Below are 25,414 nucleotides of genomic sequence, written 5' to 3'. Positions count from 1 at the left end.
TCTTTATTACAGTGCTTAAAAGTTGAGTTTGTTGCATATCCTCAATTTGTTGTAATTCAATTTTTTTCTTCCTCCCAGGTATACCTGAAGCACCTACAGCCAGATACTGGATTGAAGGCTTTACCAGAACACTATGTTCACCAACTGATAAACAACCAAGTGTCTTCAGCAGATTTCATCTGGAAAGACAAGCTAGTTTACTTTGCAGATTCAGAGGAAGGCCTCATTGGAAAATTTATACTGGGGTCCAATGTATCCTCTGATCAAGTGATTTTCCAGGTTAATGACATTATATCTCTAAGTGTAGACTGGCTGAGTGGTAATCTCTACTGGATCACCAGCTTCCCTGGTGTAATTGAAGTGGCATCTGCAAATGGCTCTTACAGACTTGTACTGATAGAGAATCTCTACCGTCCAACTTCCCTTGCATTACATCCACCTACTGGTATCATGTGCTTCGCTGACTGGGGATCAGAAGACCAGAGAAATGGTCCAAGGATTGAATGTTCAAATATGGATGGGCAGAAGCGAAAAGTACTGTGGAAAAAATGTCACCTCCCTACAGGGCTATTCCTTGCAGATTCTGGTACTAGGCTTTATTGGATTGACTTGGGTAAGTGTTGATGCTGGAACAATTTTGAATCCAACAGTTTGCTGTGTTTTATTATTTAAAAGCCAGTACTCAATTTGCAACGGCATTAAAGCTTATTGAGCAAATAACCGCTTATTGTGGTAAATATGTTGCAATGCTAACCTTTCCCTAGTTGGGCGTCTTGGCCAAGCATCAATGGATGGGTGGGGGTTATTGTTTAGACTATTGGGTTAATGTTTTTTTTTGCAGTGGTGTTGGCACCACCAGATATATTTTTCATGTTTAAAATCTCCTTTTTAATCACTTCCAAATGAAGTAACCAACTTTCTCCCCTTTTTTTTCAATAGATCACAATGTCATTGACAGTGTCCTTGTGGATGGCTCAGAATTCCAAGAAGTTCAAGCAGGTCTCCAGGCTCAGTCTGTGTTTGCATATGGGGAGAACATCCTGTTCTGGACAACTGTACACAATGGTAAATAACCCCAGTTCCATTAGTTTCTTTAATGACCTTCTGCACTAGGGATTCTCTGATAAATACTTCAAATGCATAATTTGCATTGTGGCTTGAAACCTAACTCTGAACTGTTTTGACAGGTTACACAAGGCTGTGGTACAGTATAATGGGGCAGAAGCAACAGTGGTTCGAAGTTGAGCAGAACATTGTGGGCCTGAATGTATACAGTGGGCAGCAGCAACAAGGTTGGTTCACATTTGTATCAGAATTAGCCAAATCCTTGCTGAAGTTTGCGTGTTTGGGCTTTTCTGCACCCACAGTTCAAACCTTTTTACCAATATTTGATTAATTGAGAATTGAAATAAGGAAATCACTTGAACATTTTTTTGCCAGCCATTTACTACTGTGAAATTCCCCAAACTGTTAATAGGCAGCCAAGTATGTGTAAGTTCTTTTTAGCTAAAGTTATAAACTATTTGACTTGTTAACAATTTGTTAACAGTTTAGGGACAACCGATAAAACATAAAATAATGCAAAGTAACCCTTCCAATTTCCTCCAGCCAGTCTGAGGGGTCAGCTGACTAGCATTCACCCATATACTAGTGAGACTCCTAGTGGTCTGTTGATTGATTACAACATAACCATATCAGTATATACTTGGATGCTGAGGGAGAAGTGTGACTAGCAAGTGCTAGTTTGCCATTTCGCCTTTAACACTGGCCAGTTTGCACATAATGACAGTAACACATGCAGTTAATGAAACACACTTGATCTTGTAGCCAGCTGGTAGAACCTCCCTTTTTATGGTTTTAAATTAGAATTCTACTCTGAAAGCAACAATCATGCCATTTCCATGTGCTGGAAATAGATTTCACATAAGCCCCCTTATAATGACATGATAAACATTGCTCATCCTTAAATTTGCAGGGTACAATTTCTGTTCTGAGAAGAATGGTGGCTGCAATCACTTGTGTCTAGCATACCCAGGAGGAAGAACATGTAGATGTTCCACAGGATATCAGCTCAATGGCAGCCATTGTGAAGTCATGCAGTGCCTCCCTGAGGCTTGGCAGTGCCAAGATGGACTGAGCTGTATCTTGAATGAGTATGTGTGTGATGGTGAAAAACATTGCGCTGATGGATCAGATGAAAATGAATGTAAGTCTGAGCTTGTAGCAATTTGGGTAGCCTTGTCCAAAGCTAGGAATCTAAATTTTTGCCTCCTTTTCACATATGGCATCTCAAATGGCACAAGGAGGTAATTGAACACTGTTTCTCCTTCAAAAGAGTCATGCAACTGATCATTTTCTACTTGTATAGCTCTATATCCAATTGCTTTTTTGGGTTGAAAACTTGCTATGAATCTCCTTCCACTGATTCATGCTAAATATATCTCCACCCTCTATAAAAGCAAATTACTGCGGATGCTGGAACCTTGACAAAGTCATCGGACTTGAAACGTTAGCTCTTTTCTCCCTACAGATGCTGCCAGACCTGAGATTTTCCAGCATTTTCTCCTCTTCATCTCCTCCCTCTGATTTTATTTTGCCAATTATCTTGAATGTGACATTTCTTCTCCTGGTGGAAACTTGTCTGACACTTCTTTTTTTTGCCCCTGAATGAATTTCACAAAGTCCATTAACTGTTGCATAGATGGCTTTGACCAATCTGTCGTGTGCCTACATCCATGGGAATGGATATGGGGGCAAGTGGGGTTCTGGATGGATTATAGGATTCATGGAATCCAAAGCATTGGAATGGTGTAGTTGAGTACATTTGTTCTTTGGCCATAAGTGCCCATGCTCTAGCGAGCAGCCTTGAACAGCAGCTGTCTGTAATGACATTTTTGGCAACTACATGCAGGAGAAAACAGTTGGTCACGGCACTTTGTCTTTCTCTCTCTTCCCCCCCCCCCCCATTGGCCATATACTGTTTGCATTGGTGCCAGGTAAATTTAGGAGTATCTTCCGTGGCTGTTGCCTTGAGCTGCACTACCCAAAGTGGTTTTGACATTAAGTTGGTGGAAGCTTATCTGTTTTTTTTGTTTGTGCTATGCCTGAATTGCCCGTAGCCAGATGTTTTTGTGCTGCTTCAAAATGTGCTTTTGAACTTCAAACTGCACCTGTTCTGAACTGCAAGTGTACATTGTTCTGGGCACTTAACCATTTGAAGTAGAAAATATGAAACTGCCTTAAGCTAGTGAGGTCCAGAGGATGTTGCAATATTATATCATGAGTGACATTTCTTTCTAGATCTGTGCATTATTTTCATTTCTATCCTAATTCAGTAATTATTTTTGCAGGTTATGGAACACCAATGCAATCATCTGATTTGACAACACATGTACTTCCTAGTCTTTCAGCTTCCAAAGTCTCCCCCTCCACTCAAGAACACTTGACTACTTCAGAATGGTTTCCAAGCACGGCTACATCCTATACAGAAAGTCAGTACTCCTCCCCTCACAGTAACATCGATACTGTCTCAACTACAGCCAGTTATGGAGTGTCCCTGCAGTATGCTAACTTTTCTGCTGCAACAGAAAATGTCTCCACCGATCAAATGGGTGATTTCCGAGTAACTAAAGGTGCAGGTCGATCAAACTCCTGTACAGCTGAGATGTGCAATATGCGTGGAAGGTGCTATATTGTCAATGACGTGGTAATGTGTAAATGCCAGGAGGGCTACACTGGAAAATTCTGTGAAGACCAAGCAATGCCAGGATTGAGCGTTCTCCTCATTTTGGGAATACTTATTTTAGTGCTGCTTGTTGGTATTGGAACAATAATCTATAAAAAGAGGATGACAAAAAGGTTTGTGCTACATCAATAACAATTGTGTATTGTTACACCTAGTAAGCAATGGAAAGGCTGCACATTATGTATAGCAAACTAGACTGTTAATTTCTAAATTCTCTAATCAATGGAGCAATGAATTGGGCAGGATAAATGGACATTTGGCATGTGGATTGAATACTGTAGCTCCTAATTTAACGATTGGGCCTTTGAGAGCAATACTGCTTCCCCACATTTTAAACACTAATCATTTCAACTTTGAGAAAGGCACTTTGCTTCCAACCAGTGCAGCATGGTAGCCAGGGTAGAAAACCAATAATTGCAATGTTCCCTTTTCCTTCTACTAACTGTCCAAAGTATTTATTTACAAACTACTTTTCTATTCCCACCCTTAACTGATCTGTTATCTGCAAGAGGGAACAGAAGTTCCATTCATTGCCATAATAGCACTAACGTCAAAATGCAAATTCTCTGCTTTTTCTGATGTAGGAGAGCCAGAGCCAACTTGCAACTGACTGCAGCAGGACAAGGGGGCCAGACCTTTAGGAATGAGGCTTTTGTAGAAGTACCAGAGGTAAAGTAAAAATTGAACCACTTGGCAAGACTTGTAGCATTCTATTAGAATGAATTTGGTTCTAATGGTTTTTTTTGCAGGATTTTCCTTGCAGGTTTCTAAATCCAAATGGCCCATGACTGAATCAGTCACGTGGCTTTTCCTGACAGACCAGTTAACGGTCAAAGGTTCATCTGCTTTGGGCAGGTCTACTGGATTGCTGCTCAAAGCAGTATGCATGCAATGTAAGATGTGAAGGCTGGCATTTCAAAATGGAAGCACCTGCTGCTTTGACAGCTGGTGGGGGGGGGGGGGGGGTGTTTGTGTGAGGGGTGAGAAGGGATATAGACATTGAGTGCCACCTCCACGGGTGATCTGTAGTGGTGCATACTGCAAGTCTGCCTGGCACACTCCATTCACTGGCGAGGGGGAGGCACCTCTGTGGCTAAACTGGTTTCCACTAACTTGGCTGACTGGAAAATCTTTAATTTGCTTCTGTTAACATGCTTGCAAGCAAACAGAAACTGGGAACGTTTTTCCTTCAGGATGTGGACCTTTCATTGGTTTGATCAGTCCTGCTGCCACCACCTGTCTGGAGGGAGAGCAAATAGCCTGGAGTATGCAATGAGGCAGAAACCACAACACTGGCTGGTCATGTTCTCTGTGCTCCCAGCTCCCATCCTGGTGATGGCTCCAGTACTGTCTGATTGACCTGCTTTCCTGTTGAGGACATGTTTGGATCTTTTACCTCCAATGGTAGGATTGAGCTGGGCCTCTAGATAATGAATCCAAACTACCATGAGCTGGCGCATCTTGTGGATTTTGATGCAAAGGGTTTCTCTTGTACATTTGAACTGAGTTTGGTTGGATTTCAGATCCCTTCTAATTCTTGCTATCTTTCTGCAGGAACCTCGGACATCCAGCTGAAGCATACGGAACCTTTTATCTAATCTTTTTTTCAATGCAGTTTCCGGAAAGTTTTATTTGGTTGAATAAACTGCTGCAACATATCCATTTTGGTCTGTTTCTCTTCTGTCAAATTGCACCTTGGGTTAATCCACCAGCATCATAGACATAGACATAGACATATAGAACAGTACAGCACAGAACAGGCCCTTCGGCCCTCAATGTTGTGCCGTGCCATGATCACCCTACTCAAACCCACGTATCCACCCTATACCCGTAACCGAACAACCCCCCCCTTAACCTTACTTTTTATTAGTACACTACGGGCAATTTAGCATGGCCAATCCACCTAACCCGCACATCTTTGGACTGTGGGAGGAAACCGGAGCACCCGGAGGAAACCCACGCACACAGGGGGAGGACGTGCAGACTCCACACAGACAGTGACCCAGCCGGGAATCGAACCTGGGACCCTGGAGCTGTGAAGCATTTATGCTAACCACCATGCTACCCTGCTGCCCCCAACTTAAGACCAGGGTCTGCATTCTATTGGTATACTCGAGGTGCTTAATATTTTACATTAATGATCTTGGTTTGTGCCAGTTATTCAAGTTGAGCAATATGCACCTTGCAAATTTTGGGGAGACATGCAAACAGCATGGTGGCTGACCACCCTTGGATGACTATTGGTGGGATAGGCAATAAATGCCAGCCTGGCTGCATTGCCACTGAAAGAACAAGAGGGAGATCAGTCAATGAAATGAGGGCTTCAGTGGCAGAAGGACTGAGGTAAGGGCAAAAGTTGTAGTAATGGGTGGTTTTAACGGTAGATTTCTGCATACTTAGCACTCCAGAGTACTGAGTGCAAGAGTGGTGGTCATTGCTAAGCCAAAATCCAGCTTAGTGTTGAGGTGGAATGTCTGTACAACTGGAAACAACTGTTTCCAGCAGTATGTGGACTATAAATATCAATGTAGATTATAAATATAAAACCTTGTACAAAATCAATGCAAAAAAAAGTTTAATTAACAACTCTTACAATGGGTGTGTTGAGCATACCTGAATTTAATTAGCTCTACTGTTGGTGGGGCTATGCAATCAAGGTTTTTCTCCACTTCTCTTGACACTCCACTGCCTCTAACTAGGATGGTCAAAGAATTTACTGTTTTTATGTTCCTTTATTTGGGATATTTGGTGCCATACAATTTCCTCCAACCCCTGGTCTCTAGCCAGAAATTGCTCTCCCCTTTGCCAGCACACACTGGATTTCTGGTTCTTGGAACATGTCAATGGATGAAATGTTCTACACTCCCCTTGATGTGTGGGTGGCAGGGGGAGCATGACATCAGAGGGTGGTGGTATCTTCCAGCAATTGGAAAGGTCTAGACTGATTTTTAATTATATTGATGGACTGACATACTATGGCTGAACTGTTTACTGCATCTCCCTGCCTTGATTCTTAAACTCTTAATCCCCTTGTACAATCCATTTTCTCTTTACCTAACCAATTCTTTTAGGCACGAGTTTTCAATTTCTATACACTTCCACAACACCAATGCTGATATTTTCCCACTGATCCAGGTGTCCCAGGAAAGATTTATGCAAGCTTTTTTAAAAAGGCATTTTTATTAAGGCATTTGTAATTTTTTTAACAATTCAAGAGAAAACACAAAGTAAATGACACACCCCCTCAAAACCAACAACCACACCCAGCCAACATGACTTCTATACAATTCCCCAGTCCCCCTCTACACACCCAATCCCACCTCTACCATTTTCCCCTCCCTGTATCTGCTGATAGCTTAATTTTTCCCAAAGAAGTCAATAAACAGCTGCCACCTGACAAACCCTAATGTCAATCCTTGCTAGCTTGATCTTCTCAAGCCTAGGAAACCCAGCCATGTCACTAACCCATACCCCTGATTTTGGGAGCTCCTGAGTCCCTCTACCCCAATAAGACCCATCTCCAGGCTACCAGGGAGGCCAAGGCCAAAACTTTTCTAATCCATGGTCTCAACTGCAAGCAGATACATAGAAAAACCATTGCCTAAAAGTTCCCTTCCACATCAAACAACATCCTGCCATGGTCTGACATTGCTATGCCTTCATCATTATTGCTGGATTAAAATTCTGCAACACCTTTCCTATCACGCTCGGCCACAAGCATTTCAACAACTTACAAGGCAGCTAAATATCACCTTCTCCAGGGCAATAAATGTCTGCTATGCACATGTCTTGTGAACAAACATGGACAGAGGGTGGGATTTCTCAGCCACGCCCACCCAGTGACTGGAAATTCTCGCCCAAGGTCAATGGACATTTACTTGGTCCCAGTCCTAACCGTGACGATCTTGTAGTGGATACACAAAAAATCCAAATCTAAGTTGTTCAAACAGTGTAGGATTGAGATTAATTACTAGTTTTTTTCATTCATGTGATGTGGGTATTGCTGGTGAGGGCTGTGTTTATTAATAATCCCTAATTGCCCTTGGGAAGTTGCATCTTGAAATGTTGCAGTCTGTAGTGTAGGTACACAGTGCTGTTAGCGTTCCAGAATTTTGACCCAATGACAGTGAAGTTCCACTGTTAAGAATCAAGGGATGCAAAAGGTTACACCGAGAGAATCCACAACGTGCGTTCCATTCGTCTGGCTTGTTTGAATAAGAATGTTTATTGTCACAAGTAGGCTTACATTAACACTAATGAAGTTAATGTGAAAAGCCCCACATTCCGGCACCTGTTCGGAATTCTCTGCTGGAACGGGAATTCAACCCGTGCTGCTGGCCTTGCTCTGCATCACACCAGCTCCAGCTGCTGGGGGACAGAAGCCCCAAAATCATGGGGTTGGATCAAATCTTACCCAGGTAAGGGCAGTGGGAGATTGAAACAAAAAGACTTGACATTCTACAAATGTACAGCACGTAAAGAGTTTGTTAAGCCTAGCCACTAGAGGGAGCTAAGGGACAGTGCTATATATTGCACAGGCTCTTGGATTTCTGATAAGATCAGGTTGGAGCTCTAGGACAGTGTTCTTCAAAGTTGGGGGTGCGACCTTGTGGGTGGGTGTCGGGAGGGTCGCGGAGCCATTGTCCGCAGTGCTCCTGAACGTGCAAATCCCTGCGCAGCAGCCGGCTTTTCACAACACCGGCTGCAAGCGGCCGCGAACATGTTAAAAATTTGGCCCCATTGCGCATGTAATCAGGCACGCATGCACAGTGCGGCCGCTATTTTTATTCATTTTTTTCACTTATTTTATTCATTTTTATTTTACAAGTTCGGGGGGTTTTATTCATTTGTTTCATTTACTCATTTTATTTATATTTTTTACAAGTTCGGGGGGGGGTTGGGGGGGTTATTTGATAAACTTTTACAGGAAAAAATTCAGAACTTTGGACAGATGGAGCCACCATACTTTCCGACATCGGAAGGCTTCACCTTCATCCAACAGGTTGCTTTGGAGGAGAGGGTACGAGGGCCAAAGGGACCCAAAACCATTTTCTCTATTTTTGTCAGCAGCAAACCAGGTAAGAGAAAATGGTCTGCTGGAGTGGGTCGCAAAGGTCGGCCAGGTTGGGTCCCGACGGTTGGCCAGTTGGTAAAAATTTGTCCCCGGAAAAAAAGTTTGAAGGACACTGCTCTCAGAGATTAGATCCATGGTGTATCGCAGAGTTATTTAAAATACAATTGTTGTAGCTAATAGATGTAGATAGTGTTAGTGAGTGTAGTTTAATTCTTGTATGTATATTTGCTATTTGGAATAAGTGTCAAACTCAGATTTAAAATAAAATTAATGTAGTTCTTTAAAAAGAGCTTTGTGATCACTATGTCTACCATCCTGGAAACCCCTCCCAAAGATCACCACAGGACTCACCAGCTGATTTAAAGCTGGTCACACCATCGTCACCAAGCAATATGTTTAATGCACATTGGAAAATCCCCTTCAATCCCGGAGCTAAGAGGCAGAAATGCTAACAGCTCATTTTCTCAAGAATTCAACGTTTTGTGTTGCAGGACCTCATGCACCACCTGTAGCTAGAAATTGAATTGGTTCTCTTGCTTGTTCTAGATGGGAACTATCTTCAGGTTTGAGGTGATATGTATGATTGCAAACAAGTTGCTAGGGCCTCCAGGAACATTTATTCATGCAACTAATTGTTTTGAACTAGACTTTGAAATGGTTCAGTCCAGCCATGGGGAAGAAAATCACTTTATTAACTTTGTGACAATTAAATGCTGAACACCTAAAAGTTTCTCTCTAAGTCACATACCACCCTGACTTGGAAATATATTATTCTTCTTTAGACATCGCTGGAGCAAAATATTGCAATTTCCAACCTAAACAGCATTGTGAATGTACCCACACTACAAAGTCCTGGTCAAGGATCTGTTTTGCCACCATCTTCTCAAGGGCAGTTAGGGATGGTGAATAAATGTTGCTGTTTTATCTGAACTACAAGACGCGTGCACGTTCCTAGTATTGGACAAATGACCACACAACCAGTATATTAGTTCAATTACAGTTTATTATTGAAAAAATGAAAATTGCTTATTGTCACGAGTAGGCTTCAATGAAGTTATTGTGAAAAGCCCCTAGTTGCCACATTCCGGCACCTGTCCGGGGATCGAACCGTGCTGCTGGTCTGCTTTAAAAGCCAGCGATTTAGCCCAGTGAGCTAAATCAGCCCTTATTAAACACAGGCTTGGTTCTATGTGTAATAATCTACACGCGGCTACTTATTAAACTACACCCAATAACTGAAATGACCTTTACTCAACTTCTAAGTGACTGGCTCTGTGCAGGTTAGATAAGGCCTTATCTGGATCCTCACTTGTGGCGGCTGAGGGTCGTCAGGTTTGTCTCGGCTGTGGCTCGTCCTTCAGGTAGCGATCACGGGCACTTGAACTTGGCTGATCGATATGCTGCGATTGGTGAGGCAGAGGCCGGTCCCAAAAGAGGCCGAATATTGGTTCCGCAGTTCTTCTTATCCCCCGGTCTTTCGGGCAGTTCCAACTCGTGATCCAATGGATCAATAGGGTTTCAATCACCCTAATCAATCTGGCCAATTAGGGAAGGTTACCTCGATGGCTGGGTGGGTCCTAGCTGCTATTGTCCAAGATAAATAGGCGCCCCCGTGTCTGCTATTGCTGCTATGTTTCGATCTGTGTCCCATTGTCCTGGGGAAATCGGTGATTGACCTTTAGCAGATGTGAGCTTCAGTTAGGTCTGGTTTCCCTCTGCCCAATACACAGGGGCTGTGTACCATCTGTGTCCCAACCTGACCACAATTCCCATTATCCTTTGCGGGTGGCCACACACCCATTATAAATGATTTGATAAAAATAGTTTTAAGCATAATATTTGTCCCAGAATCTAAACCAGACAACTCCTATCTTGGTCTGTTTGTGTATTGCTGAACTCAATGTCTGGCCTGAGAAGGACCAACTATTTAGAGATTGAATAAAAGCAAAATACTTTGGACGCTGGAAGTCTGAAATAAAAACAAAGTGCTGGAAAACCTCAGCAGGTCTGGCAGCATCGACGGAGAGAGAAACAGAGCTAATGCTTCAAGTCTGTATGACTTCTTCAGTGGCCCATTCTGGATTCAGCTTTGCCAGAACATACGGATGTCTTTTGACATAAGGAATGCTAGGGGCTTGGATGAAGGAATCACAAGACAACAGGTCCATGAGCAAAGAAAATAGCTCCACTAAAAACAAAGGTAGACTAATAAACAGTTGGAGAGATGGGTGGAACATTACCCTGCGGAGAACCTGGTCACCAAGGAAGCAGAGAGAGCCTGCCTCTCATGGCAGAGCTGGATATTGAGTCCACAGTGGAGGAGTTTCACAAAGTTATTGACTTGCTTGGACTGGGTGAACTCTGGGTGCTGATGCTATACCATCTGAACTCATCAAGTGCAGAAAAACGGCTCTCCTGCAGCATCTCTGTCTCTGCTGGAGGGAAGGACAGTGTCTTCAGGATATGTGTGATGCAAATATTGTGATCCTTTACAAGAACAAGTGATTGGAGCAACTATCGAGGCATCGTTCGGCTCAGCATCAAGGGAAGAGTATTTACCCGCATTGTCCTTGTCAGACTACAGACCATGGCTGAATGCCAATGTGGTTTCAGAACTGGAAGATCTGCAATGGATATGATCTCCTCAGTCTGGCAGCTGCAAGAGAAACGTCTTGAACAAGTCTATAAAAGTCTACAAAATTATGAGGGGCGTGGACAAAGTGAATGGTCAGAAGATTTTTCCCAGAAGAGTCAATTATTAGGGCACGTTGTTTTAAGGTGCGGGGGGCAAAGTTCAGGGGAGATGTGCGAGGGAGGTTTTTTTCCACAAAGAATAGTGGGTGTCTGGAACTTACTGCCAGAGGAGATGGTGGAAGCAGGTACAGTAGTGACGTTTAAGGGGTGTCTTGACAAATATATGAATAGAATGGGAACAGAGGGATATGGACCCTGGAAGTGTAGAAGATTTTAGGTTAGATGGGCAGCATGGTCGGCACAGGCCTGGAGGGCCTGTTCCTGTGCTGTATTTTTCTTTGTTCTTTGTTCAATGGAGACTTCTATAAATATATATTACCTTTGGCGATCTCAAAAGGACATTCAACCATGTGAATAGTGGCGGTCCATTTAAGCTGCTGGAGAAAATTAGCTGCCTGATGAAGCTGCTCTTCCATGACAACATAATGGGTAAGGTCAGCAACATTGGGACCCTCAAGATCTGGAGTCAGATCAAACAGCGTTGTGTTCTGGCACCTTTTGGTATGGTTTTCTATTTGCTAGTGTCATATGTCTTCAAGTCATCTACAAAGCTTTCTTATAAACCGAAACTGACAGTGCCCATCTGAGATCCAAAATAAAGGTGGGCCTAGTCCTCATCAGAGAGTCGCTCTACATTGGCAATGCCACACTAACATTTCATTCCAAGAAACAACTTCAGCAGCAAATGAACAGGCTCTCTCACACTTGTAATTTGATTTGACCAATGATAAATATCACGGTCCATCTATCAGCAGTGACAATGTAATGCAGGAGGTTGTTGATAGCTTCACACATCTATGCTCCACAATCACCATCAATCTGTCACTTGATGATGAAATCAATGTGCTCATCACAAAACTTGCAGCTGTTACCTCCGAGCTGGATAAGAGAGTGTTGGGGCAACAGCAACTTGACTGAGACCACCAAACAGTGAACCTACCAAGCCTTCATTCTTAGCGCATTCCTCTACAATACTGAGACGTGGACAACCTGGATAGGTTGTCCTGGATAGGCAGGAGAAAAGGCTGAACAGTTTCCATCTTTGCTGTGTCAGACCTGTCACATGCAGCTCTTGGCAGGACAAGGCCACCAACTCTGAGGTGCTGGGTGTATAATTCCATTAACATACACATCTTAAGCCATCAATGGCTGCACTAGCTCATTCACGTTAATCAGATGGATGATGCGTGTATATCCAAAGACCTTCCGTATGGTGGACTGCCCACTGAGCCACAACCTCATGGGTGCTCATATATCTGCTGCAAAGATACCTGCAAATGAGATATGAAGTTGACAGACATTGACGCTGACAACTGGGAGACAGCCACTGATGGTCGTGACCTCTGGAGGTTGACTATTTGGAAGGGCATTAGAAGAGGTGATGCAAAACAGAAAACGTAGCTGGCCGTTAGAGAGACCAGAGGGAAAAAAGAGGCCAGAAAATTGCCCACTGCATTCTTCTGCTCTACTGAGCTCGCTGGATGATGCATAACACAGAACTGCGCAAACCATCACCTTACAAGATGGAAGGATGCCACCAATCGCCAAAAACAAGATAGGGATATAGTGAGGTGTAGGTAAGGAATTGCAGAAAATAGATCCGAGGCAACTAAAGGCTAATGGTGGGGCAATTATAACTAGGAAGTTAGGAGATATCTTGCAGCCTGTGGGGATGAAGGAGGTTACAAATGAAAAGGGAAAGGCCATGGAAGGATTTGTGGGTGGCACGGTAGCAGAGTGCTTAGCAATGTTGCTTCACAATTCCAGGGTCCCAGGTTCGATTCCTGGCTTGGGTTACTGTCTGTGCAGAGTCTGCAAGTTCTCCCTCTGCGTGGGTTTCCCCTAGGTGTTCCGGTTTCCTCCCAGAAGTCCCGAAAGACATGCTGTTAGGTGAATTGAATATTCTGAATTCTCTCTGTGTGTACCCAAACAGGCACCAGAATGTTGCGACTAGGGGCTTTTCACAGTGTAAATGTAAGCCTACTTGTGACAATAAAGATTATTATCATTAAAACAAGAATGAAATTTTAAAGACTTCACTTGACTGGGAGCCAATATGTGTCAGCAAGCACAAGGGTGATAGGGGATTGGGACTTAAAAAACACATGGGCAGCAGAGTTTTGGATTATCTCAAGTTTATGAAGGACAAAATGCAAGAGATCAGCAAGGAGTGCATTGGAATAGTTGTGGCTAGAGGTAACAAAGGCATGAATGAGAGTTTCAGTAGCAGGTGAGTTGAGACAGGGCAAATATCGGGTGATGTTACAAGAGGGGGAAATAGGTGGCGTTAGTGATGGCATGAATATGAGGCCTGAAGATCACCTAGGGATCCAATGTAACACCAAGGTTACAAACAGACTTGTTTAATCCCAGCCTGTTTCCTGGGAGAGGGATGGAGCCAGTAACACGAGAACAGAGATTTGGAGCAGGTTCCAAAAACAACAGCTTTGGTTCTCCCAATATTTAATTGAAGGAAATTTATCTTCGTCCAGTACTGGATGTTGGATAAGCAGTCTGATAATTCAGCAACGGTGAAGGAAGCAAGAGAGGTAGCGGTGAGGTGGAGCTGGGTGTCCACAGCACGCATGTGAAAACCAATGCTGTGCTCCGAGGGATGGCAGGTAGAGAAGAAATAGGAGAGGGCCAAGAGTAGATCTTTGCTCGATGAAGGAAGAGAAGTAATTCAAAGTGATTCTATGGCTATGATTATATAGACAAGAATGAAACCGCCTAAGAACAACCCAGCTAGATGCCGGTGGAGGGGGATTAGAGAAAGACGGTGTAGTCAATCATACCAACGGCAGGATGAGGACAAGGAGGGAAAGCTTACTTTTGGCACAGTCACATAGGATGCCATTTGTGATTTTGATACGAGACCCAGTGGGTAGGTATGCATTGGTGATTGAGAGGTCAGAGGCTCAAGGGAATTAATTCCCCCCCCCCCCCCCCCCCCCCATGTTCTGAAAGGCAAGGTGTGAAGCAAAGCAAAAGGTTGGAGTTTTATGACGAGAAAATCAATACTCACAGCCCACCTGCTAGAGGTAAAAGAACAATTAGAACAAAGAAAAGTACAGCACTATAACAGGCCCTTCGGCCCTCCAAGCCTGTGCCGATCATGATGCCCTAACTTTAAAAAAAACTTCTGCTCTTACTCGTTCCGTATCCCTCTATTTCCTCCCAATTCATGAAAGAACAATGAAAACAAAATTTAATGGTGGTTTTAATTTCCCCCATCCTTCCACGTTTCCTGTAGGTTTGAACATTTGCCGATTATTTCCACACAGCAGAGTTTTCGAAGACGGGAGCCGGTCTTGCCATTTTGCTCTCTGTTATTTTAAAACCAGTGCCACAACAAGAAACATCCATGTGCTGGCTGCTGGGAAATGCAGAGCACCTGACCAAAACTATCTTCAGATTTGGAACTTCTCTTCTTAAGATCACAGAAGACAGATGATTGACTTTGGTAAAAGTCATAAATTATTCTTGCCAGATTGTCACCTATAACCAGTTACAAAAGTGACAGTTAATTGTAAAGGGAAGGGAAGGGGAATGGTTTAGGGGTGCAAAGTTAATGCTGCACTCACTGGTCTCATAGTCTAGATTAGCAGGGAGAATGGAGAAGTGGATGAATGAGTGAAGGAGTTGGTTATGTAGGTCGGTGAGTTAAGTGGGTAGGAAGGCAGTCAGGTAGGCTGGTAGGTGAGTAGGATGGTAGGTGAGTTGGGTGGCAGGTGGGTCAGGAGATGGTCCAGTGGGGATGGGTAATCAGACTCGGTGCTGGTCAGGTCAGGTAGGGGAGGGGGCATGGGTAGCCAGATGGTGCAGGTGTGCAAGGAGAGCGCAGGGCTAGTCATGTGGTTAGTGGAGTGGTCAGATAAACCAACAAGGACTCCTACATCAGACTCCTATTCATTGACTACAGCTCCGCCTTCAACACCATAATCCAAGCCAAGACCATATTAAAACTCCAAGACCTAGGACTTGGCTCCATCTCAGCAACTGGATCCTCGACTTCGTGACCCATAGACCACAATCAATAAGGATAAATGACACCAGCTCGGCCATCATAGTCCTCAATACTGGGTCCCCACAAGGCTGTGTAGTTATCCCCCTACTATACTCCCTATACACACAGACTGTGTGGCAAAATATGTCTCCAACTTCATCAACAAGTTTGCTGATGGGTTGGATCTCGAACAATGATCTAAGTACAGGAGGGAGATAGAGAACCTAGTGGAATGGTCTAACAACAACAATCTCTCCCTCAATGTCAGCAAAACTAAGGAGCTGGTCATTGACCTCAGGAATTGAATTATTGTGCACACCTTGTCTGCATCAATGGTGGAGATCGTTGAAAGCTTCAAATTCCTCGATGTGCACATCACCAACAATCGGTCCTCTTCCACCCATGTCGATGCTATGACCAAGAAAGCACAACAGCACCTATACGTGCTTAGGAAATGAAGGAAATTCGGCATGGCCACATTGACACCAATTTTTACAGATGCACCATAGAAAGCATCCTATCTGACTGCCTGGTATGGCAACTGCTCAGCCCAAGACTATAAGAAACTTCAGAGAGTCATGAACACAGCCCAGTCCATCACGTAAACCCACCTCCCACCCATTGCTCTGTCTTCATCTCCTGCTGCCTTGGGAAAATGGACAGCATCATTGAAGACCTCTCCCACCCGGGCTATTCACTCTTCCAATTTCTTCCATCGTGCAGGAGATACAGAAGTCTGAGAATGTGCACTAGCAGGTTCAAAAACAGCTTCTTCCCACTGTTGGCAGCACGGTAGCATGGTGGTTAGCATAAATGCTTCACAGCTCCAGGGTCCCAGATTCAGTTCCCGGCTGGGTCACTGTCTGTGCGGAGTCTGCACGTCCTCTCCGTATGTGCGTGGGTTTCCTCCGGGTGCTCTGGTTTCCTCCCACAGTCCAAAGATGTGCGGGTTAGGTGGATTGGCCATGCTAAATTGCCCGTAGTGTCCTAAAAGTAAGGTTATTGGGGGGGGGGGGGGGGGGGTTGCTGGGTTACGGGTATAGGGTGGATACGTGGGTTTGAGTAGGGTGATCATTGCTCGGCACAACATTGAGGGCCGAAGGGTCTGTTCTGTGCTGTACTGTTCTATGTTCTATGTTACCAGACTCCTGAATGACCCTATTATGGACTGAACTAATCTCGTCACACATATTCTCTACTGAGTAGTACTCCACTCTGTATGTTTCACCCGATGCCTGTGTCTATGTATTTACATTGTGCATTTATTTTATGTTTTTTCATGTATGGAATGACCTGTCTGGACTGTATGTAGAATAATATTTTTCACTGTATCTCAGAACACGTGACAAACGATCAAATCAAATAAATAAAGCTGATAATTGTCCTACTGCTGCTGACAGTTGTGCATAGTTCTCACCAGAATTCACCTGATGACTTTGTTGAGCTGTACCTGATTGTACACTTACATTTGAGTGATTCCAGCAAAAAAGACAAAGGAAAAGTTACCTTCTCCAAATAGGATTACTGGTTCTACACAATGCTGAGGTTGTATTGTTAACCTTACCCATGTTATCAGCTTCCTTATGTGAGCAACACCAACCATTTTGCCTTTTACCCTGTTTTTCCTGTTCTATTACAGTAGCATTGTCGCTTCACAGCGCCAAGGTCCCAGGTTCAATGGGTCACCGTCTGTCTGGAGTCTGCACGTTCTCCCCGTATCTGTGTGGGTTTCCTCCCACAAGTCCCGAAATATGTACTTGTTAGGTCAGGGGTGGGCAAACTATGGCCCGCGGGCCAAGGTCTTCATGCGGCCCACCAAGATCAAGTCATTAAAAAAATTTTTTTTTTTTAATTTTAAGGTTATTGGGGGGGGGGGGGGGGTTACTGGTATAGGGTGGATACGTTGACTTGAGTAGGGTGATCATTGCTCGGCACAACATGTGTTTCATGTGAAGTTTCTACTTTAAAATATTAATTAATAAAAATTAATTGCTTTTTTTTCTTTAAAAACCTTTATTTTGGCTATTTTAAATATTAATTATTTTACTTAATATACTATGCGGCCCTTTAAAATTGTGAATTTCTAAATGTGGCCCTTGCACGGAAAAGTTTGCCCACCCCTGTGTTAGGTGAATTGGACATTCTGAATTCTTCCTCTGTGTACCCGAACAGGCGCCAGAATGTGGCGACTGGGGGCTTTCACTGTAACTTCATTGGAGTGTTAATGTAAGTCTACTTGTGACAATAATTAAGATTATTATTAAGTATCTGAGGTCAAGCTGGCAATACCCTATTGCCGCCTTCAGCTCACATTTAGGAAAATTGGGAAACCATCCTATCCAGCTCACATTACAAACTTTGTACCTTATTGTAGTATTAATTTGGCTTCTGTTGCTTCCTATGAAACACTCTAATTGAATAAGATGGTGCACTACTTTTGATTTTCTTAGCTGAGTATTAACAATGACAGGCTTCTTTTCTTATCACTCTTGGCTTCGGCTCATCTCAAAAAGACATTTTCAGGAGCAGACCGTATTTCCCTTGAACTGAAAGTTGTACAGTATGTGGTTCAAATGGGATGAGGTGTCACAGGCCTTAAAATTACCCTTTTATCATCCATTCAATACATTGCACATCATTTTAAAATGAATAAAATTTATTTAAGATCATTATACAGACACAATATACCACGACATAAGGCTGATGGTATGATTTTTTTTTTCTAAAATAATAGATTCTATATTTCATTATATGATTGATTAACATTCATTGCAACCGTGGAACTGTTATTGTCTGTATCTGTCTGTACACTTAGCTATTTCTTGGTGCTGGCAAGATGCTGGCGGTAGAACTCATTATTCCTTAATGTCACTCTAATAGAAATATACAATAGACAAGCAGAAAAATGTACAACATGAAAAAGCATTGAATCCATCACACTCACAATACAATTGAAAGGCATTGCCTTTCTTAATATCTCTCCATCCCTGAAATTTACTCCTTTCCCCCTTTCACTTTGATGACACTCTCTATTTTCGGTCTGTTTGATAAAGCAGTTATGTGTAAACTGTCTGCTTGCCTTCACACTCCAGAATTTAAGTTGCTTCTTCTTATTGTAACACCACTTGTAATTCACTTGGAGCCTCTGTTTTCAACCGCCGTTGATGGCACAGTGAGGATATTGCCTTGAAACCTGCCTACCATTTTGTAAAGCCACTGATATAAAAAGTATATTAATGGGCTGAATCTGTGCTCTCAACGCATCTCTGTGATTGAGGGGAGTGTGATTCAAGAGTCTCCAATTCCATGATCTCCAAACCCCTGCAGGGAGCACAAGGGTGCTAACTATTACAGATATACACATTCCTTCAGTAAACTGTGCACTCCAGAGATTAAAGTGCATGTTGTGCACTGGAAATAGTATTTAACTTTATGAACTTTCTTTGTCAACTTTTAGTTTATTATTTAATAATTGTGCTCCTTAACAGAGTTGTTTGATGTTCACATAACCCTAATTAGATGTTTTATTTAGAAAGGCCATGTGCACCTATCTTGTTCGTCTGAACAACAGGAGATGGTGACAACAGCATTTCGACATGGATTCACTTACCAAACATATCTTAAATTCCATTGCTTCTACTTGCACAACAGGTTGAATGATTACTGGCAACAGAGGCAATTTTACTATTACACAAGATGACTTCTTAATTTTGATCTTGTAAGCATCAGATTTCAACAAATATTTTTTATCATTCATACTAGTTTTTAATGCAAACTTCCGGCGTGTGTTCATCAAAGATGATTACTGTCAGTCACCATTTGTCAGTACTTGTCCCTTATCAAACCCTTTCCAGCTTCCTAAATTTGATTGCTCGTTAATTTGTGGATGTTGGTGGAATTGGCAAAATTTACTTTAAACTGCTGGCTTATTATGATTGCTTCCTCCTTGAATTTACTGAAGAAATATATCCCATTAATACTTCCATTGAGTTCTTCAGCAATGAATGGAAAGTTCTTTAAAATAAATTTTCATTTGTGGGCATCACTAACAAGGTATTAGCCATTCCTTGTGAAAGTCATGATTAATGGCATTTAACCTTGTCGTGGAGGGTACTGTTAGATAGCGTATTCCAGGATTTTGGCCCAGCAACGATGAAGAAAGGGTGCTATCTGCCCGAAGTGAGATGTTGTGTAACTTGGAGGGGAACTTGGAATTGATGGTGTTCCCATGAAACTGCGGCCCTTATTCTTCTGCGTGGTGGAGGTACTACGTTAGGTAGGTATTGCTGGCGAAACATGGTCTGAAAACAGACTCACAATTATTTTCCAGTGCTGAGTCACAGGAACAAACGCTAATGATAATCGCTGTAATAGGGGCAGCATGGCGGTGCAGTGGTTAGCACTGCTGCCTCACGGTGCCGCGGTCCCAGGTTCAATCCAGGCCCTTGGTTACTGAATGTGTGAGGTTTGCAAATTCTCCCCCTGTCTGCGTGGGTTTCGCCCCCACAACCCAAAGGTGTGCAGGGTAGGTAGATTGACAACGCTAAATTGCCCCTTAATTGGAAAAATGAATTTAGATTTTTTTAAAAAGATAATCAGAACTGAATCATGTCAAGTTATGTTGTTGAAAAAAACTCAAAACATCTGAAAATGGTAACAAATAGTCAACATGGATTGAGTATTTGGCCAATCGTACTGAATCTTTTGAAGAAGTAGCAGATCGGGTAGGCGAAGGCAATGCAGGTGTAATTTATTTGGCTTTTTATAGAAAGGATATGCACTGGAGAAGGCACAAAGAAGATTTATAAAGAGGATACCAGTACTCATACCAATAACTTCTACCTATCAGTAAAGACTAAACAGGCTGGGTTTCATTTCTGGAGGATGAGAAGGCAGAAAGGTAACCTTTAAGAGAGCAGCAGAGATGTTTGTGGTTGATTCCAAAAACAGAGAGGCTTTAAATAAATATTGGGTAGTCACTAATGCAGCAAATCTAGTAAGGCACTCAGGAAGAACTTTTTTTAACCAAGAGAGTGGTTAGAATGTGAAACTTTCTTCCACATGAGAATTTGTATCAATGTCTTTAAGGCAGAACCAGGCAAATGCCATGAACAAATAAACAGAAGGACTGGATGAGGAAGTTATTCTATGGAGGGTGGACCAGTCATCATAGAATCCCTACAGTGCAGAAGAACAACATTCGGCCCATTGAGTATACACCGACCCTCTGAAAGAGTATTCTACCTAGGCCCACTTGTCTGCCCGATAACCTGTGGACACTAAGGGGCAATTTAGCATGGCCAATCCACCTAACCTGTACATCTTTGGACTGTGGGTGGAAACCGGAGCACCCGGAGGAAAGCAGACAGGAGGAGAAGGTGCAAACACCACATTCACCCAAGGCTGGAATTGGAATCGAACTAGGGTCCTTGGCGCTGTGAGGCAGCAGTGCTAACCACTGTGCCACCCTTGGTCCGAAATGCCTGTTTGAGGAGAATGGAATCCATAGTCTGGACGGTGCGGAAGGGGGCCATTCGGCCCGTCGAGAGTTCCTGTGTTGTACACCTTGATAAATTGTCAAATCCACACCGATAACCATGGTCAACCACCAAATCTGTCTACAAGTCAGCGTCCCAGGGGGCTGGGGTTCGGGGGCTGCGCTGCGGGACGTCGATAACGGCGACGGGGTTGGAAATCCCAGCGGGATATCTGTCGGCGGGATATCTGCCGGCGGGATAGGCGGAGCTTTTCGGGTAATATTTCTTCTCGGCGGGAGTCTTGGTCGGACACGACTTGCCGAAGCTGAACAGCAGGTGGATGCCGGCGATGACGATCAGGCAGCCGCCCACGAAGCCGAGGACGGCGGCGTAGCCCACGGTGAGGCGGGTGCCGGCCACGCTGTTGGGGATCTGCTGGAGCCGGTCGGTGTACCAGGAGACGGCGATCAGGGTGAGGACCCCGCCGGCCACCAGGATGACCCCTCCCACCCCCGACAGCGGGTAGCTGGGCTCGTCCGTCCAGCAGCGCACGCCCAGCGTGGTGACCAGGATGCCGGCCGCCGACACCACCATGGAGGCGATCATCAGGCCGCGGGCGATGGCAATCACTTGGTCGTTGAAGTAGGCGTCGTCGCTCAGGTTGCAGCTCAGCTCCCGCACCGACTGCTCGTCCCTGCAGATCTCCCACAGCCCCTGGTGGTGGATCTCATCCAGAGACGCGGTGGGAATGCCGGCCACGTCTCTCCAGGCAGGAGCCACGATGCAGGTCAGGATCAGCACGTAGCCCGAGGGCGCCAGGACCAGCCCCAGGATCATCACCACCGGGGTCCGCATGTTGACAGCTGTCTTCCGCCCCAGAAACCGTGGACAACCGAGTGCTTCAGTCCGCCGGCCAGGATGTGGATTCAACTGTGTAAAGTTCCCAAATAGTAAGGCAGGGCGAGCCCAACTCCTCAGATTACACAAAAACCTGAAAAACAGGTTTAACCCACTCAAACACAATGGTGAGCTGAGTCTGCCCTTTGCAATCAATCCAAAGAATGCAGAAGGAGGACATTCGGCCCATCGAGTCCACCCTGACCCTCTGAAAGAGCACATTACCTAGTCCCACTCCCCTTGTCCTTATCCCTGTCACCCCAGCTAACCTGCAGGTCTTTGGACACTAAGGGCAACTCGCACATAATCAATTCACCTAACTGCCACATCTTTGTGGGAGGAAACCAGAGCACCTGGAGGAAATCCACGCAGACACGGAGAGAACGTGCAGACTCCGCGCACACAAACCCAAAGCCAGAATTGACCGCAGGACCCTAGCTCTGTGAGGCAGCAGTGCAAACCACTGGCCACCGTGCTGCCCCACGCTGAGATATAGCCCCAACACTCAGGTGGATTGCAATGGCACCGTCCCAATTCAAATTTTAAAAATGGGTTTTGTTAAAAAGTGGAAGTAAATTAAGGCAAACTTATTTGGTGGCAAATGCCATGTTTATTGTTTGGGGGGGGGGGGGGGGGGGGGGGGGGGGAGACCTAATCAAAGTGTGCAGCCATTATAGAGGAATGTACATCTCAGCTTCCCCACAAGGTAAGTTTCTGTTTGGGTTTCAATAGATACTGGCTTGCATTCCACCACGCATTTCACATTGCGCTGGTATGCTCCGGGGAATGCGAAATGCAGCAACCGGTTTGCCACATATTTCACAGAACCCACAATAACCTTGCCTCTGTAAACTTAAAAACAAATCAGTCAATTAGGATTTGAAAACAGAAAATGATGGAAATAATCAGCAGATCAGGAAGCACCTGCTGAGTAAGTGAGAGAGGTACAGGATTAACCTTTCCGGTTGAATATCTTTGTCAGAACTGGAAGTGGTTAGAGATGTAACTGTCTTTAATAGGAGCAGGGAAGGAGAGAAAGGAAAGGTTGTAATGAGCTGGAATGTCTCTGCTTCTGTTATTGCTTGAAACGTTACACCTCTAACTCATTAATAGGTAATTCATCTGAAAAGTTAGCTTCCTGACCTGCTGAGTATTTCCAACGTTTTCTAGTTTTAATCCTAAATTGCTCCTGAAATGCATAATATGAGCTAAATGGCTAAAGAGTTGCACAAGTCAAAATATGTGGTATGGGGGGGAAGGGGAATGGGGGGCAAGTGACTAAGGAACAGTGCAGGCTATTGAACCTCACGAGCCTGTTCATTCATTCGATTGGACATAGTTGATCTGTGTCTCAAGTCCACTTGGTTCCCTATGTGGTGATTGTCACTCTAAGACCAACCTTAAGGGTCATGTGGTCTGAACAAACAATCAATACCTAGCATGGGTAGTGTAAGAAAGAATGTACTATGGACTAGCTGGAAACATACAGCTAGACAGAGATAAACATAGAAAGCATCCTATCGGGCTGCATCACAGCCTGGTATGGCAACTGCTCGGCCCTGGACCGCAAGAAACTTCAGAGAGTCATGAATGCCGCCCAGTCCATCACACAAACCTGCCTCCCATCCATTGACTCCATCTACACCTCCCGCTGCCTGGGGAAAGCAGGCAACATAATCAAAGATCCCTCCCACCCGGCTTACTCACTCTTCCAACTTCTTCCATCGGGCAGGAGATACAGAAGTCTGAGAACATGCACGAACAGACTCAAAAACAGCTTCTTCCCCACTGTCACCAGACTCCTAAATGACCCTCTTATGGACTGACCTCATTAACACTACACTACACCCTGTATGCTTCATCCAATGCCGGTGCTTATGTAGCTATACATTGTATAGCTTGTGTTGCCCTATTATGTATTTTCTTTTATTCCCTTTTCTTCCCATGTACTTAATGATCTGTTGAGCTGCTCGCAGAAAAATACTTTTCACTGTACCTCGGTACACGTGACAATAAACAAACCTAATCCAATCCAATAATGAAGCAAGCTTGTAAATAAATTTCATGTGTTCACTTAGGAAGCCTCCGGGAGTATATCGTCACACCTTACCTTGTACAAATCTAACAATTTCAGTTTTGAGATTTTCAAATGGCTTTGCTTCAACATCTTTTTGAAGTTCAATATTTTCACTATCCTTGTAAGGGCTAGAAGGCTAGGAACAGATGAAGCCCATGAGGAATATAAGAAAAGTAGGAAGGAACTTAAGCAAGGAGTCAGGAGGGTTAAAAGGGCTCACGAAGTCATTGGCAAATAGGATTAAGGAAAATCCCAACGTTTTTTTACATATACTTAAGGAACAAGAAGGTAGCCAGGGAAAGGGTTGGCCTGCTCAAGGACAGGGGAGGGAATCTATGCGTGGAAACAGAGGAAATGGGCTAGGTACTGAATGAGTGCTTTGCATCAGTGTTCACCAAAGAGAAGGTCTTGGTGGATGATGAGTGTGGGGAAGGATGTGTAGATAGGCTGAGTCACATTGAGGTCAAAAAGGAGAAGGTGTTGGGCATCTTGAAAAACATTAAGCTCACTCCCACTCTCCATGGCGGGAAGAGTGCAGACGATCAAGATGAACGTACTGCCAAGGTTCCTCTTCCTGTTTAGATTCATCCCAATCTTCATCCCCAAGGCCTTCTTCCAAAACATAGACAGGCTAATCATGGCGTTTGTGTGGGGGGGGGGGGGGGGGCAAGAACCCAAGAATTCCCAAACAGACACTGCAAAGAGGAAAAGTCAGAAGGCCTGGCTCTACCGAATCTACAATACTACCACTGGGCAGCAAGGGCAGAAAAAGTGAGGGGATGGGTACAAGAACCTGACACAGATTGGGTACAAATGGATGAGGCATCCAGTAAAGGAACAACCCTCCGGACCCTGGCCCTGCAGCACTCCCATCCTCCTCAACAAGGTACACAACGAGCCCAGTGGTAGCGGCCACGCTGAGAATGTGGACCCAGTTCAGACAGCACTTCGGGATAACCATAATGTCCCTTATGGCCCCCATCTGCAGCAATCACAGATTCCCCCCAGCCATGCTAGATACCACCTTCAAAAGGTGGAGGCGGGATGGGGGCACACTGATGGTCGGGGACTTCTACATAGGGTGCAGACTGGCGACACTGGACAAACTGATGAGGAAGTGGAAACTAGCAAGAGGACAGGAATTGCGACACCTTCAAAGAGAGCACTTCCTCCACAAAGAGGCAGTAGGGTACCCCGGGGCCCCAAAAACCACACTACTAGAGGACATGAGAGGCACAAGCAGTGAGAAGGAGGGGCTATGTGGGAAAATATACGGACAGCTACTGGACAGAGCCCGAACACCACTGGATGGGACCAGACAAAAATGGGAGGGCGAACTGGGGACAGAGGTATGATGGGAAATCTGGAGCGAAGTACTGAGCAA

At 44.3% G+C, this 25,414-nt stretch overlaps 2 protein-coding genes across 2 annotated transcripts in view; one reads left to right on the top strand and one right to left on the bottom strand.

Moving 5' to 3' along the window:
• The window catches only part of LOC119970207 (prolow-density lipoprotein receptor-related protein 1-like), a 31,042-nt gene extending 25,639 nt beyond the window's left edge, over positions 1–5,403 (top strand). Inside the window, exons 23-29 of the mRNA XM_038804454.1 lie at positions 79–613; positions 940–1,065; positions 1,188–1,292; positions 1,976–2,206; positions 3,351–3,858; positions 4,330–4,414; positions 5,300–5,403. Of these exons, the coding sequence (XP_038660382.1) occupies positions 79–613; positions 940–1,065; positions 1,188–1,292; positions 1,976–2,206; positions 3,351–3,858; positions 4,330–4,414; positions 5,300–5,320 (1,611 nt within the window). The 3' untranslated portion in view covers positions 5,321–5,403. The remainder of the gene's footprint in view (positions 1–78; positions 614–939; positions 1,066–1,187; positions 1,293–1,975; positions 2,207–3,350; positions 3,859–4,329; positions 4,415–5,299) is intronic.
• A 15,540-nt stretch (positions 5,404–20,943) lies between these two features.
• LOC119970206 (claudin-23-like) lies at positions 20,944–22,015 on the bottom strand. Its single transcript, XM_038804453.1, has one exon. The coding sequence runs from the start codon at positions 21,909–21,911 to the stop codon at positions 21,198–21,200; it is 714 nt and encodes a 237-aa protein (XP_038660381.1). The 5' UTR covers positions 21,912–22,015; the 3' UTR covers positions 20,944–21,197.
• Between the last annotated feature and the right edge of the window lie 3,399 nt (positions 22,016–25,414).

This window comes from Scyliorhinus canicula, chromosome 8 (assembly GCF_902713615.1).
Source record: "Scyliorhinus canicula chromosome 8, sScyCan1.1, whole genome shotgun sequence".
NCBI lineage: Eukaryota > Metazoa > Chordata > Chondrichthyes > Carcharhiniformes > Scyliorhinidae > Scyliorhinus > Scyliorhinus canicula.
This window is presented reverse-complemented; position numbering and strand designations above follow the sequence as displayed.

Coding starts and splice junctions, on each gene's coding strand:
- LOC119970206 (XM_038804453.1), bottom strand. CDS start 21,911: ATGCGGACCCCGGTGGTGATGATCCTGGGGCTGGTCCTGGCGCCCTCG.